General features: G+C 42.4%; 1 protein-coding gene across 5 annotated transcripts in view; it reads right to left on the bottom strand.

Annotated features, from left to right (window-relative positions):
• Positions 1-16,338, bottom strand: part of PPP4R4 (protein phosphatase 4 regulatory subunit 4) — a 103,782-nt gene extending 87,444 nt beyond the window's left edge. For 2 of the 5 annotated variants that reach the window (XM_043556928.1, XM_043556929.1), the window contains exons 1-2: positions 16,075-16,311; positions 14,590-14,663 (exon numbers count right to left, since the gene is read on the bottom strand). In XM_043556928.1, coding sequence (XP_043412863.1) covers positions 14,590-14,663; positions 16,075-16,194 — 194 coding nt within the window. In that variant the 5' untranslated portion in view covers positions 16,195-16,311. Of the gene's footprint in view, positions 1-14,589; positions 14,664-16,074 lie in introns of those variants that run through there. The other 3 variants (XM_043556927.1, XM_043556930.1, XM_043556931.1) reach the window with 3 other exon arrangements.
• Between the last annotated feature and the right edge of the window lie 413 nt (positions 16,339-16,751).

Below are 16,751 nucleotides of genomic sequence, written 5' to 3'. Positions count from 1 at the left end.
GCTGACAGCTCAGAGCCTAGAATCTGCTTCAGACTCTGTGTCTCCCTCTCTCTCTGCCCTCCCCCAACTCACACTCTGTCTCCATCTCTCTCTCTCTTGAAATATAAAGAAACATTAAAAAAAAAATTTAATATCATTAAAATTGATAAACCTCAAATGTAAACAAGAAAAAAAGTGAAATAAACAAAAGCAAGAAAACACAAATTATCAATATTAGGAATAAAATAAGACATCAGTACAGAGCCCACAAACATTAAAAGAGAATACTAGCATAGCATAATTCAATGCCCATAAATTCAATAATTTAGATAAAATACAGTTAAGAATTTGAAAGACAAAAACTACCAAAACCTACTCAAGAAGAAACAGATAACTCAAATAGCCCTATTATCTATTAAATAACTGCATTTTTAGTTAAAAACCTTTCAAAAGAGAAAATCTCAGGCTCAGGTGGGTTTCCCTGGTGAATTCTACCTAACATTTAAGGGCAAAAGATGGGGTAGAGTTTACTTAAAAAAAAAAAAAAATTTTTTAACATTTAAAGGAGAAATAATACCAATTCTATACAATCTCTTCCAGAAAATAGGAAACCACTTCCCAAGTCATTTCATGAGCATTCTCCTAAAACCAAAACTGGGAAAAGATGTTACAAAGAAAGAAAACTGCAGATCAGTATCTCTCATTACATTCTAGAAGCAAAAATCCTCAAAAATATACCAGCAAACAGGGCCCAGAAATATTTACATCATGACCAAGTAGATTTCATCCCAAGAATGCAAGGTTGGTTCATCATTTGAATATTGATCAATGTCATTTAGCATAATAAAAAAAATATGTTAGAAAAGCCATACGTCATATCAAGAGACTCGGAAAAAATAGTATTTGACAAGATTCACCACCTATTCATAATAAAAGCTGTCAGCAAATTAGGAATACTCACATCATACTTAATGGCAAGAGACTGAATGCCTTCCCCCCATGAGATCAAGAACCAGGCTCAGAGGTCCTCTCTCACCACTCCTACGGGGGAGGGACCTGACAGATACTACTTTAACCAAGCGATCAAGACTATCATCACTGGTGATAAATCGTGTTAATGGCATGTACCCCTTGAAATGATGGGATGAGAAAGGTATTTCACCTCTGTGGTATTCTTCCCAAGCCCATAACCTCAATCTAATGATGAGAAAAACGTCTGACAAATACAACTTGAAGGACATGCTACAAAATACCTGACCAGCACTCTTCAAACCTATCAAGATCTTGAAAAGAAAAGAAGACTAGGGTAGTGTCGAAGCCAAGAGGAGACTAAGGACGTATGACAACTACATGCAATGTGGTATCCTAGAGTAAAGGGACATCAGTAAAAGAACTGGTAACATCCAAATAAGTCTATAGTCCCATTAATGGCGATGTACCACTGTTAATTTCTTAGTTTTGACAAATATACTAAGGTTATGTAAGATATTACTTTTAGAGGAAACTGGTGAAATGTATGCTGGAATTCTCTGAACTATTTTTGGGACTTTTCTGAAAACCTAAAGTAATTCCCCCAAAGTGTATTTTTTTAAAAAGCAAAAGGGCAGGAAATGATATACCGTGTAAACACTAACCAAAAGAAAGCTCAAGTACATTAATATCAGATAAAGTACACTTCAAGTTCTATTTCTAGGGATAAAGACAAATATGACATAACTATAAAGGAGTTAAATCACCAAGAAAACGTAACAACCCTAACTGTATATGCACCTAACTACAGAAATCAAAATACTTGAACTACTAGTAAAACTGATAGATTTGAAAGAAGAGACAAATCCACCTTTGTGGAGACTTCAGTACTCTACTCTTTGTGATCACTAGAATGAGTGGATAGAAAATAACTTTAGAGATACAGAAGACCTGAAAAATATTATCAAGCAACCTGACCGAATTCACATTTACAGAACATCACACCCAACAGCAGAACACACATGCTTTTCAAGTGCGTATGAAATATTCGCCCCAAGATCAACCATTTTCTGGGCCATAAAACAAATCTCAGCAAATGTGAAAGAACTGAAGTCAAACACAGTACGTTCTGTGGCCACTACAGAATTAAACTAGAAACCCCTAACAGAAAGGTATCTGGTAAAATCCCCCAAATAACTGGAAAATTATGTGAGGTATACATATACACCACCCACACGTAAACTATCCCCCATCCTCCTCCTCCCCACCATTATCCGAGCAGCAAGGAGAGGTGTCCTCTCGCCGACAAGCCCAGGCTGTGGACTTTTGTGAATCCTTTCCCTCTTCAGACCATCCACTTTTCAAGCAAATATAGTTTATAATTTTATTACCAAGAGAATTTCGAAATAAATACAGTTTATAAACTTATCACAAGAGAATTTATAGGACAATTCTAAGTCAGCCAGACTTCTCAGTCTGATTTTTTGTGTGTGAACATATAACTCTCATCCTGCCCAAAACATATTCAAACCAAATCCACAATGTGCAAAACTCTCTAGAGAAAAGATATTTTCTGATATTTTTTAGTCCCGCAAGAGGAACAGTATTTTTTAATTGTAATATTATTGCATCCAATCCTTAATGAAACACAGGCACTTGCTGAATCATGGCCATTTACTTTACAAGTTACCCTTTTTTTTTTTTTAAAGCTGTGAAAATGGGGGGTGCCTGGGTGGCTCAGTCGGTTAAGCACCCAGCTCTTGATTTCAGCTCAGGTCATGATCTCCCAGATTGTGAGTTAGAGCCCCGCCTCGGCCCGGTCGGGCTCCACACTGTCAGCTGGAGCCTGCTTGGGATTCTCTCTCCCCCTCTCTGCCCTTCCCCCACTCGTTCTTTCGCTGTCTCCCTCTCAAAATAAATAAACTTAACAAAAAAAAAAAAAGCTGTGAAACTGTTCACCTCTTCAAGGAGTTTCTGCCCTACAGGGATGCCCATTAGCACCACCTAGTGGATGAAATAATAAACTGGGATTCAACAACTTCCCTGTATCTAAGAATTGAGGCTACTCGGCTAAAGCAGGATGGAGCCTTCAATTCTATCAGGCCCAACCCATTATATTACATGAAGGGAAGAGGGGGAAGCGGCGCCCGAAGAACCCAAGCGACTTGAATACGGCCACAAACACAGATGCCACATCCCCTTATTTTTAACAATACAAATTGGCCCTTTCTATTGCACGTTATAGCCATGTGCAACCAAATTAACCTCAACCATCTGGAAAATTTATCTGGAAATAGATCACAGACTTAAAATTAGGAGCTAACACCTTAAAACTGCTAAAAGAAAACAAAAGAAAAAATCTTCATGAGCTAGAACTTGGCAAAGATCTCTTAAACAGAACACAAAAAAATACCAATTATAAAGGGGAAAGAAATCAATAAATTAGACCTCATCAAATTAGGCCACAACAAAGCAAAAAAAAAAAACCAAAAACCTTTCCTCTTTAAAAAATACTTTTTACAAAAATTAAAAAAAACCACAGACTAGGAAAAAATGTCTCCAAAACATATATCCAACAAACGGGCAAAAGCTTTGAACAGATACTTTACCAAACAAGACGTATGGCTGGCTTATAAGCTCACATAAAGATGTTCAATGTCCACTGGTCATTTGGGAAATCCAAATCCCAAATTATTGGGAAATCCAATATACAATGAAATATCATCACATTGGACCACTAGAAATACCACTAAATACCTTGGAAGTAAAAAGGCTGTCATACTCTGCCTGGAAATGTTAAATTATTGTTTTGGAATAATTTTGGTTAGCAGTTTCTTAAAAGCATAAGTATGTACCTATTACATGACCCAGCCATTGCTCTCCTAGCTGTATCCCAGAGGAGGAAAGCACACGTCCACCAAAGATTTGTACGTGAATGTTCACAGCCACTTAAGTCTGTGGTAACCAAAACCTGGAAATTACCCAAGTGTCCATCAGTGGATGAACAGAGAAGCACAATAGGTTATATTCTTAAAATGGGAGTAATTATCAATAATAAACCGAAATAAACTGTTGACACATGCAACATTATACATGAACTTCACAACAATTAAGCTGAGCAAAAGAAGCCAGACCAAAAAAAATAGATATTCTGATACATTTCTATAAAATTCTAAAAACTGCAAACTAAGCCATAGTGACACAAAGTCGATCGATCAGTGGTTGCCTAGAGTGGGAGAGAGGATCAGAGGAAAGAGAGAGGGTATTAAAAGGGGACACAAAGTTACTTTCTTTTATACATACATAGTTATATATTTGTCATATATGCGTGTGTATCAAAATTCACTAAATTGTACAGTTAAAATATGTGTAGTTTATTGGCAATCAGTTATACCTCAAAAAACTATAAAAATGGAAATACATGCATTCACCATATAACCCAGCATCCCGTGTTTAGGCATTTATCCAAAAGATATGAAAACATATGTCTACATTGTAAAGCAGATCAATGGTTGGGGCGCCCAGGTGGCTCAGTCGGTTAAGCGTCCCACTTCGGCTCAGGTCATGATCTTATACTCCGTGAGTTCGAGCCCCACGTCGGACTCTGTGCTGACAGCTCGGAGCCTGGAGCCTGCTTCAGATTCTGTGTCTCCCTCTCTCTCTGCCCCTCCCTGCTCACACTGTCTCTTTCTCTCTCTCTCTCTCAAAAATAAATATTAAAAACAAATTTTTTAAAAAGAGACCACCAACAGCTACCCTTTCCTAAACACCACTCTGTGCCAAGCATTGTGCCTTCTACATTCATCTCCTCTAACCTTCACAATCCTACAGCGTAGGTATTATTGTTCCCATTTTAGAATAGGAGGCTTGGACTCAGAGAAGCTAAGCAATTTGCCCAAGGTCTCTCAGTAAGTAAATGAGTGAGCCCCAGCTTCCAAGAATAAATCTGGTCTGACACTATAAAGTATTTCTGACATAATGTCCCGCCTTCTCGACACCCAACATACTTATTAACTGGGGATGACCTCTATCTTCTACTGAACTCTAAGAAAAATGCATTTGCTTCCTTAAACGGGTACTTCCCTGAACATAAGTATCTGCTGGTATAATGTCATTCATTCCCCAGGTGATGCCTAACGTATAACAAGGACTCAATAAATATTCTGCATGTTTTAACTTAAACTCCTAAGACTTATTCTCAAGTAACTATTAGTTACGTTACAAATCTTTTCCATTGTTAGTATCTCGGCCTCTACTTCACAAGATAAACACGGCCCAAATCTTGCATAATCACGTTAGCCAGTTCCAGATCTTCCCCCATGACATGATGGGGGTCACTTTTACATTGATGACAATAGTTTACTTTTTTTTAAAGCTTTTTCTACAGTTCCCATGAGAGCCTTCTGCTTTCGACTGATGTCACAGAGAGAGCCTTCTGAAGCTTCGGTAAATAGGAAAAAAAAAAAAAAGAGTAGATGCCACTGTTATTCTCACGACAAAAGACAAGGAAAAGGAGATGGAAATAATCACCAAACCCCTTATATTCAGTGACCCAGTACTTTTCCAAAACAGGGAATTCAAGGTTTGCCAAGGACTGATGTGGCCTAAGCAATAATGTAAGACATATATTTAGCTGGAATCCATTATATACCTCTCTTGATATGTGAAACACTGATCCCTCTATCCCAAAACATGGAAGTAAAGATGCTTCCTATTTCTATGCAGAAGTCATTTGAGCATCACCTTCACAGAGGATGATTATTTGCACAATTTTTTTTTTAATGGGACCTCTTGGAATCACTAAAAGGGCACCAACTGAAGGTGGTAACTTCCAGAAGACCTTCTAACCAAACAGTCTAGTAGCATAAGGACTAACTAGAAAAACTTACAGAAACACTCTTGTAAGGAAAGAAAGATGTTCAATGGCACATGTAAATCATGCACAGGAAAACAGAAACCTCTTCAGGCTATTAAGCAGGCAGTTCTTAATCAAAATGCTAGAAAATTTACATACTATAAAGTTTGACACTTTGTTTCCTAAAATATAAGGGTTGGGACCACGCATACACTGCTGACAGTAGTTTAAATTGGCACAATTTAGAAAACTTTTCAGCAGTATCGTTTAAGCTAGAGATATGCATATACTGATGACCAATAATTCTACTTCTGTGAAAATAACTGAAAGAAATGTGTACATGAACATTTGCAGCAGCATTAATCGGAATAGCCAAAAACCGAAAACAAGCCAGATGCCCATCAACAGTGGAATGAATAAATAAATTGTGGCCTATAATGGAATACTCTACAGCAGTGAAAATGAACAATCTATTTCTCCATGTAATAATACGGACAAATCTCTTTTTGAAAAGGTTCAGTGAAAACTAAGCACAAAACAGTACATTCCATGGTTCCTACCATACAACATTCAAAATCAGGCAAACTAATCTATGATGTTAAAAGTCTGGATGGTAGGGGCGCCTGGGGGGCTCAATGAGTTAAGCATCCAACTTCAGCTCAGGTCATGATCTCATGGTTCACGGGTTCAAGCCCCACATCAGGCTCTCTGCTGTCAGCACAGAGCCCACTTTGGATCCTCTGTCTCCCTCTCTCTCCCTCTCTCTCTCTGCCCCTCTCCTGCTGGTGTTCTCTCTCTCTCTCTCTCTCAAAATAAATAAAGAAACTTAAAAAAATACATTCTTTTAAAGGGATGGTAGTTACTCTTTGCAGGAAATATGAGGAAATTGGCAGGCGTACAAGGGAGGCTAATATGATAGATTATGTTCTATTAATCTGTGTGCTGGTTACATGGGTGTGTTCACTTGTGAAAATTCAACAAGTTACATATTTATGATATGTGCACATTTCTGCAGATGTCCAAGAAGTTTGTTTTAAAAAACAAGGGGCACATGGGTGGCTTAGTCAGTTAAGCCCCAGACTTCGGCTCAGATCACGATCTCACAGTTCATGGGTTCAAGCTCCACGTCGGGCTCTGTGCTGACAGCTCAGAGCCTGGAGCCTGCTTCGGATTCTGTGTCTCCTTCTCTCTGCCCCTCCCTAGCTCCTGCTCAAAAATAAAAAAATTTTTAAAAATTAAAAAAAATTTTTTTTCATGTTTTAAAAAACCAAAAAAGTGCCTATGAAAAAGTACTTCTTTAACTGAGATTCCTAGCTCACTAATTTTTTTTTTTTTTTATATACAAAAGTGAAGGAATAACAGACCAGACCATCGGCCAAACTGAATGCAGAAACAAGGGGAACGGCCTGGGTATCCAAGGACAAAACAAGGTGATCACAGTGCCAGCTTTGAAAAAGGATAGTGTCTCTCTCAGCATGGTGTTAAAGATTTTCCCAACTAAACAACACTCTCCACTTCCTTGTCAAAGGCAGGCTGAATGCTCACGGCTAATAGGCTGCTTTCTAGAATGCTCACAGGCTTCTGCTCGTCTAATTGAGTTGTAACCAAGAGTCACCTACATTGCATTTGTTCTCAGATCAGTTTATCCCAATTTCACTTGCCATTGCAATTACATAATTTAATTAAATATTGCATAAAAATACAATGCCGAAAGAGTCATTTCTATGAAAGCTAAATCGTAACTTTTAGAAACACTCAATAAAGATAAGTTCCCAAAGAAAGTTGCTATTGAAATAGAAAGAATAAGACACCTTGCAGAAGATGAGTAGAAAATCACAAAAATCTAGGACCATGCTTTCAAAATTCTTCATAAGCCAACTTTGTGAATTCTCACTCAGCTTTAAAGAAACATAAACTTGACATTTTAAGTGCATTATGGGGGTAATCTATACAAAAAAGCAGATCCTGTACAGGTGGGCTGTTTCAAAGGGGCACATGCACCCCCATGTTTATAGCAGCACTATCAACAATAGCCCAAGTATGGAAAGAGCCCAAATGTCCATCGGTGGATGAATGCATAAAGAAGATGTGGTATATATATACAATGGAGTATTACTCAGCAATCAAAAAGAAGGAAATCTTGTCATTTACAACTACGTGGATGGAACTGGAGGGTATTATGCTAAGTGAAATTAGTCAGAGAAAGACAAAAATCAGATGACTTCACTCATATGGGGATTTTAAGAGACAAAACAGATGAACATAAGGGAAGGGAAACAAAATAACATAAAAACAAGGAAGGGGACAAAACATAAGAGACTCTTAAATATAGAGAACAAACAGTTGCTGGAGGGGGTGTGGGAGGGGGGATGGGCTAAATGGATAAGGGGAATTAAGGAATCTACCCCGAAATCATTGTTGCACCATATGCTAACTAATTTGGATGGATGGATGGATGGATGGATGGCTAGACAGATAGATAGATAGATAGATAGATACATAGATAGATAGATAGATGTAGACCCTGAACTGTAATCAGACCTATACTCAAAGAAAAGGCAGTAGACATACAACAAAAGACTGGTAAACAAATTCGAATTTTTTTTCCCTAAAAGAAAACGTTGAACGTAGGCACCACATTGATGAGTCCCCAGGTTGACCAATTGTTTTTTGGATTAGCTAGCCAACAGACTACTCCAATTGTGAGGTATTAAAAGGCTCTTCTGTACATCACTCAAGAAAACTGGGCAAGCAAACTAGACGTTCAGGTGCCCACCGCACATATACACACACAGTCTCTCTCAATGTACACACACAACCCTTCAACACCCACCTCACTGAAACAGTACTAAAACGCAGAAAGGCATCCAAAAAAGAAATTAATAGTGAAGATGAAAGAAGTCTGGGGATGTAGAAGATCTTAGAAATAAGGACACACAAAGGAGTTCTTCACACAACTTTTCACATTTGCACAGCCAACAGGATAGGTATTTTGAAAGACAAAACAACCAGGGACACTTGGGAGGCTCAGTTGGTTAAGTTTCTGACTTCAGCTCAGGTCATGCTCTTACAGCTCATGGGTTTGAGCCCCGTGTCGGGCTCTGTGCTGACAGCTCAGAGCCTGGAGCCTGCTTCAGATTCTGTGTCTCCCTCTCTCTCTGCCCCTCCCTTGCTCCCACTCTCTCTTTCTCTTTCTCTCTCTCAAAAATAAATAAACGTTAAAAAAAAATTAAAGATAAAACAGTCAAACCCTAGCCATAGCCAAGCTCATCACTGAAGTTCTTCCCCCCCATCCTACTGCTGTCCTGTTCTGGTCTTGAATGGGAGAGTTCCCACATGCGATCAGCGGTAGCCAGAGTTTACAGCACTTTGGTTCTTTTGTTAATTTCTAGATTTGGCGGCAGAAATCTCCTCTGAGTTATCACTAGGGGGAGCACTTACTCCTTTAAAAAATAAAAAAAGGTGGGGGGTGGTGATTAGGAAGGGGAAAATTTCCTAATTAAAGACGCACACTTTAGGTGACTGTCCCTGGAAGACAAAGTGCAAAATGTTTTAAAACTCACAGTGTAAAGTGACTGGAAAAGCAGCAACATAAAAGTGAGGTTAGGGGGGCGCCTGGGTGGCGCAGTCGGTTAAGCGTCCGACTTCAGCCAGGTCACCATCTCGCGGTCCGGGAGTTCGAGCCCCGCGTCGGGCTCTGGGCTGATGGCTCGGAGCCTGGGGCCTGTTTCCGATTCTGTGTCTCCCTCTCTCTCTGCCCCTCCCCCGTTCATGCTCTGTCTCTTTCTGTCCCAAAAATAAATAAACGTTGAAAAAAAAAATTTAAAAAAAAAAATGTTTAATTAGAATTCGACCTTATCACTCAGTTTAAAAATGTTTAATTAGAATTTGTGAAGGTCCTGGTTTCTGATAAATCCTATTAGTAAAGGAAGTTCATAGGTATCTATCACAAACTTCAGTCGACATACTTTACTTGCCAGATACTTTACTAAACTATTGGATGGCAAAATTCATATTGTTATCCTTTCTTAAAAGTTTGAAATGTACCTTGAGAACCTACGTAACAAGGAAGTAAGGACTGGGAAAAGAGACAGAAGGAAATTAACATTAAATGGGTACCTATTCTGTATCAGGGCTCCCCACATTCCACAACCTTAGGAAACAGGGATTGCCATTTCCAATTTACAGATAAAAAAAAGATGGGGCGCCTGGGTGGCGCAGTCGGTTAAGCGTCCGACTTCAGCCAGGTCACGATCTCGCGGTCCGTGAGTTCGAGCCCCGCGTCGGGCTCTGGGCTGATGGCTCAGAGCCTGGAGCCTGTTTCCAATTCTGTGTCTCCCTCTCTCTCTGCCCCTCCCCCGCTCATGCTCTGTCTCTCTCTGTCCCAAAAATAAATAAACGTTGAAAAAAAAATTTAAAAAAAAAAAAAAAGAGACCACAAAATGTGTTCCTGGTCAAACAGATAATAAACAGTAGAATAAGCTATAATCTAAATCTGTCTGATTCTACCGTCCACAATACAAAAAAAAGAATCAGAAGTTGTTTAACTCATCTGGCATTTTGGTCAACTTAAAATAAATAAATACACTTTATGAAGAGGTATATGTTTATATCACAGCACAGAACCAGAAAGAATGAAACAGCAACAACATAAAAGACGGCTTGCCCTCTGGGAGCTTACAATGAAAGAAAATGTTCACACACGCAGGCTAAGGAATACAATGTAGTGATTAATCACCGCTTGAGGGAAGCCATCAATAAGGGATAAGGGAGCTCACAGAAGCCTGGGCTCCACTTGGTTTCAGCAGTCAATAAAGGCTCTCCGTTAGAGGCAAGATCATAGCTGGATCCTGGGGATGGAAAATGTTGAACCGGTATAATGAAAGGTACCGCAGGACAGGGACAAGCAGAGCTAAGGACGAAGATGATGACTATGAGTGAGAGCGAAGAGGCAGGACTGTTTCAAAAAGTAAAGGACTGAGTGGAAACCACCCAAGTGTCCATCAACCGATGAATGGACAAGCAAAAGGTGATACACCCACACGATACAATACTCCTCGGCAACAGAAAGCAAGCAAGCTCTGATACGCGCTACAACATGGATGAACCTTGAAAACATTACGCTCGGTCAAAGAGGCTGGTCACAAAAGGCCACATACTGTGTAATTACATGACATGTCCAGAAGAGGCAAATCCATAGAGACAGGAAGTAGACTAGTGATTCCCAAAGGTGGGAAAGGGGGGGTGGGGGGGAGAAGCGGGGAGTGACTGCAAAGAGGTATAGTTGTTTCTCTGGGGGATGATAAAAATGTTCTACAGCTGATTGAGGTGATGGCTGCACAACTCTGTGAAAACACTAAAATCCACTGAACTGCACACTTGACATGGGTGAACTGTAGGGCAAATGAACTGCGTCTCAATCAAGCCATTAAAAAAAAAAAGTCGAGGGCCTGGTGGAACATCACATTGCACAGCTAAGAGGGAGCCACTTCTGCCAAGTTTAAGGGTCTAGAACTGATCTGGAGGCAATTAGAGGTATTTAAGTAAAGATTTACCAAATGAAAGCACAGTGTACTAACTTAGGGCTCTTCTCTAGCAAAATTATTCACATATTTCAAGTACGTTTCTAAAATATATGCCAAAATCACGAAGAAGACAGAGAACAGGAAAAAGATGATGTGATAGGATTTTGACTAAGCCACAAGCTGTGACAATTAGGAAAGCTGTTTTGCTTCAGCACTAAATGCCACAGATGGATGGATCAGCATCGTATTTATGCAAAACCACAAATTCATCTGTGTCATGTCTTCAAATACCGTAATGTTCTAAACTTAATTACGAAACTGCATTAACAATTGATCTAACATATTTTAGGGTAAGATAATGAACAGTGTGATTTGTTTTTCACTGGATGACAGTCCTCTGTATATAATGTTTCAGATATTAGATTCAATCCCAATGCTACCAGAACCTCCACGGATATACAGCTCGTGTGATGCAAAAAAACTTGTCTGAATTCTAATGTAACATAATATTCCAAAACAGTTTTTTTTTTTTTAATTTTTTTTTTCAACGTTTTTATTTATTTTTGGGACAGAGAGAGACAGAGCATGAGCGGGGGAGGGGCAGAGAGAGAGGGAGACACAGAATCGGAAACAGGCTCCAGGCTCCGAGCCATCAGCCCAGAGCCTGACGCGGGGCTCGAACTCCCGGACCGTGAGATCGTGACCTGGCTGAAGTCGGACGCTCAACCGACTGCGCCACCCAGGCGCCCCCCAAAACAGTTTTAATATACAAAATAAGAGAGCTGAAGAAACAAAACTGATATTCAAAGACAGAGAGGGAGGAAAAAAAATCTGGATATTAAAGATCCAATACAAAGGGTAAAGTACTCGAAAATAAAGCTGAAAATCAAAGAAAAAACAAAAAAAAAAAAAACAGGTCTCGGTAGGAGGTTCTATACCACTGGAAAGTACGATGAAAAAATAAAAGGCTCAATATAAGCAGATGAGGCTGTAACAGAACTTATCTATAACACAATCCCACACCCTCCCCTGAATCCTAGGGAAGAAAGAAACCTTTCAGGCAGTGTGCGGTTATTCCTTCAGAAGCTGTCCTAAAGGTGAAATCCCACTTTCCCCCAGGGGGTGGTAAGGCCGTAGGAATCCAAGAAGAAGTCGGAGGGAGAACCTATACACAACCAAACCTGTGTTCGCCTTCCGAGTCACCTTGCAAACCTCCTTCAAGGTAGATGAGCCACAAGAAACTAAAGGAGACATCAGATCTCTTTTAAAACTTTGTCTAAGAATGAGAGGACCCATCTGTCTCTAAAGGGCTTTGTAAATTCCAGAACTGGATGAAACTTACGTTCTGTGCCTAAGAAATACAGACAACTTAAGACACCGCGGTTCACTAACAAACAATAAAAGCAACATAGAAAACAAGTACAAGTACGTGCTCCTAAAAAAGAAGCCTTGTCACTGATATCTAGAGTAAGGTATCTGCTGTCACAAGTAAGTAGAGCAAGGCTGTCCGTTTCTTAATGTAAGCCAGAAGTTATGCGAAAGAGAATTCCGTAGGAGAGAAGTAGGAAATTATTACAAATCATTAACTGCTATATGTTAACAGATACTTAGGCAAAGTCTCCTCGATTGTCTACCTACTCTAAACAAAAAAACCGTGGGAAAAGGCAGAAGTTTACAACTGTTGTTCACCATATTGGACATGTTAATTACTAAGGAATAAAGTACTTCAACTATAACACAATCAAGTATCAAAAAAAGGTTAAACATGGAATTATTCTGTGTAAACACCAAAAACACATAGTTAACTCATACATAAATGAAAGTTTTCTTTTAAATAAATAGGAAGAAATAATGACAGCATGCTACCAAAGATCACCAAAAGAGGGGAAATAACACCAACATAAGGTCTAATATCCAGAAAGATTTTCTTTTTTTTAAATTTTTTTTTCAACATTTTATTTTATTTTTGGGACAGAGAGAGACAGAGCATGAACGGGGGAGGGGCAGAGAGAGAGGGAGACACAGAATCGGAAACAGGCTCCAGGCTCTGAGCCATCATCCCAGAGCCCCAAGCGGGGCTCGAACTCCCGGACCGCGAGATCGTGACCTGGCTGAAGTCGGACGCTTAACCGACTGCGCCACCCAGGCGCCCCAAGATTTTCAAGTGATAGCATTATTAGAGAGAACGTCTAAATTGTAAGCACGCTACAATTCTGACTGAGTGCAGAAACCCAAGAGGCCATGAAAAGGCTAAAGAATCATTAAGAGAATGAAAGTCATAGGGAGGGATTTTTTTTTTTTTTAAACAGGATCCTCCACTGAGTAACATGGGACCAGACACATGACCTATAAATTAGAAAGGAGAACGGGAAACTTGCCAGCACCTGAAACTGGCAAAGCTGACCTAAGCTAAGGAAACAAGGATGATAAATATCTGGGCAGGTAAATAACACCAGGTTTCAAAATCTGATTCTAAAAAACAGAAGTGAAAACTCACTTGCCAAAGGGGAAAACATGTCACTGCAAGTTAAAGAAAAGTTTTAAAACAAATGGACACAAACTACCTTAGGAAAATTTCTGCTTCTAAAGTATTTTCACAGCTAAATTCATTAATGTTCACTGCATTAGCTTTTAGGAAGCTAAATCCAAAGTGTTTGAAACAGTTGAAATTTGGTAAATATTTCTAATAACCATTTGCATTGAGCAATTCTGCAGAGTTTGTGAGATTAAACTTAAATGAGAGTAGGCTCAATTACATTTTAAAATCTTTCAGACAAAATGACGAAGCTTACATAGCAAAAGTAATATAAAACAAGATATCCTTAGCAACCAATTGAACTACCCTATGGGGGGAGGGGGAAAGGGGGGGGTTCTATACAGCAAATAGCACATCACAGTCCTACTCTATGGGTAACTTAAAATTAATCACTGGACATTCTTTAAGTCTCATCTAAACTTAGTGGATCTGTGGGAGAACAACCAAAGCCAGAAAATAAGGATGAGATCAAATTCAAACCCTTGGCTGTTCTATTCCTCCTGCTCCAAGGAATATTCTGTAAGTTGGTTGTCTTATTTGATCTCAGTTCTCAAATGCGTTAAGTCCATACCAAAACCGTATAACATAATCAAGTGCTACACATGCCAAAGTACCCTGTTCAAGTAAATCTGAACAGAACCTGGAACCTGACATTTCACAACGGCATTCATCCACGCAGCCACAGGGAAACCGCAACAATTTCACAGAAAGACTTCGGGAAATACCTGAGCAGATAAACAGCCCTTTCAATATCACTGAGGTCTTCATCGACTGTCAATCTTTCTATTTCTTCGGGTGTCTGTCAAGCGTAAAACACAAATAAAATACAAATTATGCACACAAACATGGATCAGTCTCGCCCCCCCAGTGACCCTCCGGGAACCCCACATGAGTAGAGAGGAACGAAAAAGTTTCACAATTAAACATTATCACTGAAAACTAATCAAGGACTCTACATGCCGACCTCAACCACAGAGGTCTCTAATTTTCTTGAATTGTTGGGTTTGGCTGGTGGAGTTTGAGGTTGTTTTCGTTTTTTCTGTCGTTGTTTTTTTCTTTTTTTAAACTCTTCTAGCTTCTAGACTGAAGCTTGAGAATTACATTGTGGCTTTAGAACATTGCTGTTTAATTGAGCTTAATCGAGTTTAGAACTCGATTTTATATGCATATCTATACATACTTTTAATCTCTAATACCCCAAGGCGGTTTCTCCAGCATTTTCCACCCCACAAAATGCTCAAAGGGGGAATGGATGCAAACTGCAGCCGAGTGAGTATGAAAAAAGACGAAATGTGGAGTGGGGGAAGGGAATAAACTCCGGGGCTGGAAGGAAATCAAAGATTCGCGATATTGCGGCAGGTGGGAGTGAGAGGAGCTAAAGGGAGCTACTGAGAGGACGGCTGGGGGAGGGGGTGGTCCGTAAAGTAGGTCTGCCAGCAGCGAGGGTTGGAGGCTGGGACCAAGATGACTCTGCGGGGTGGGGGAGAAAACTGAAGGCTGACTCCCCAAAGGCAGGTGGGGATCAGGGTCCCAGCTGGAGTCCTGGAGGGGCTGGGAAGGAAGGACGCGCAGTGACTCAGGATGGGGGCCAAGGGTCGAGAGGGCTCTGAAGATCGGTAGCAGGACGACTCCAGCATGGGTGCTGGGTGGGAGGTGAAGGGAGGCCTGGCTGACTTGGGGGCACAGGCGACCGAGCTTGCTCGGATGGAGGAAGGGGCGAGCGGGATCCGGGGTGTCTCAGGGAGGGGGGGCAGGAGCTGTGATGACTGAGGAGTGGGACGGGGACAGGTGGGGGGGGCACTCAGGAGGGGACCAGGAGGCGGCTGGAGGGGCAGCTCCCGCAGGGCGGAAGGATGAGGGGCCAAGGCTGTCCTAGAGGGGCGGCTCGGGGGACACCGCTGGGCCGGCCGTTCCTGGGGCGGCTTGGGAAAGGGGTCCGGGGCGGGGGGCTGGGGAGCCCAGTGCGTGCGAGGGGCCAGTCCCTCGGGGATTGAGGTCCGAGCTGGGAGAACCGGGGCTGCGTCGAAGCACGGGCGCCGGCAGGGGCCGGTTTAGGGTGACACGGCGACTGGAGGAGGACTGAGGGGCCAGCCCGACTCCGAAAGGGTCCCGGGTCGCTCGGGAAGGAAAAGGGGACGGGACGGGACGGGGTCGGGGCGCGGGCCGGCCGCCAGGCGCCCTGCGGGCACTTCCTCCTCCCCGGTGCGCACCTTGAGGCTCCGGCGGACCGGCCTCTCGATGATGGTGAGCTCCTGCAGGTCCTCCATGTAGCCGAACAGGCTGTTCTGACTGAAATCCATCGCGTCGGCGGCGGGCGGCGGCGGATGCATGGACCGCCGGGCCCCCTCGCCGCCCGGGCCAGAGCGGCCCCGGGATGCCGGACGCTCGCAGCCCCGCGACCGCCCACCAGCAGGACTTTCTCCCGCTCTCGGCCGCGGGAGCCCGGCGGGAGGCTGGCTGGCGGCGGGAGACGGAGCGCGGCCGCCGGGGGCGGGGCGGGCAAAGCGAGGGGGCGGGGCGGGGCGCGCGGGCGGGCTGCGGGGGCGGGGCCAGGGGCGGGGGAGGGGCCACAAGCCTGCCTCGGCCCCGCCCCCCCCCCAGGCGCCGGGCGCTCGCGAGCCGGACGCAACTGCCGCGCCAAGCTGTGGTCGCCCCCACCGCCCTTCTGCGCCCTCCTCTCCCCGCGCCCCGCCCCGTGGCGCGTGCGCAGAGCCTTCCACCTCCTGCAGCCTGCGGAGGTGGGCTGGGGGCGGGGACCCGGAGCGGAGAGGCGGAACTGGTGACCCCGACCGCGAAAGAGAGGGAGGTGGGCTGCTGTGGTGTTCAACGTGATGGAGTAACTCGAGTGATCGCTCAAGTGATCGCCCACTCCAGCAGGCGAACTATG

The sequence above is a fragment of the Prionailurus bengalensis genome, chromosome B3, assembly GCF_016509475.1.
Source record: "Prionailurus bengalensis isolate Pbe53 chromosome B3, Fcat_Pben_1.1_paternal_pri, whole genome shotgun sequence".
In the NCBI taxonomy this organism is placed as follows: Eukaryota; Metazoa; Chordata; class Mammalia; order Carnivora; family Felidae; genus Prionailurus; species Prionailurus bengalensis.
The sequence above is the reverse complement of the archived record's forward strand: the minus strand, read 5'-3'. Positions and strand labels throughout refer to the sequence as shown.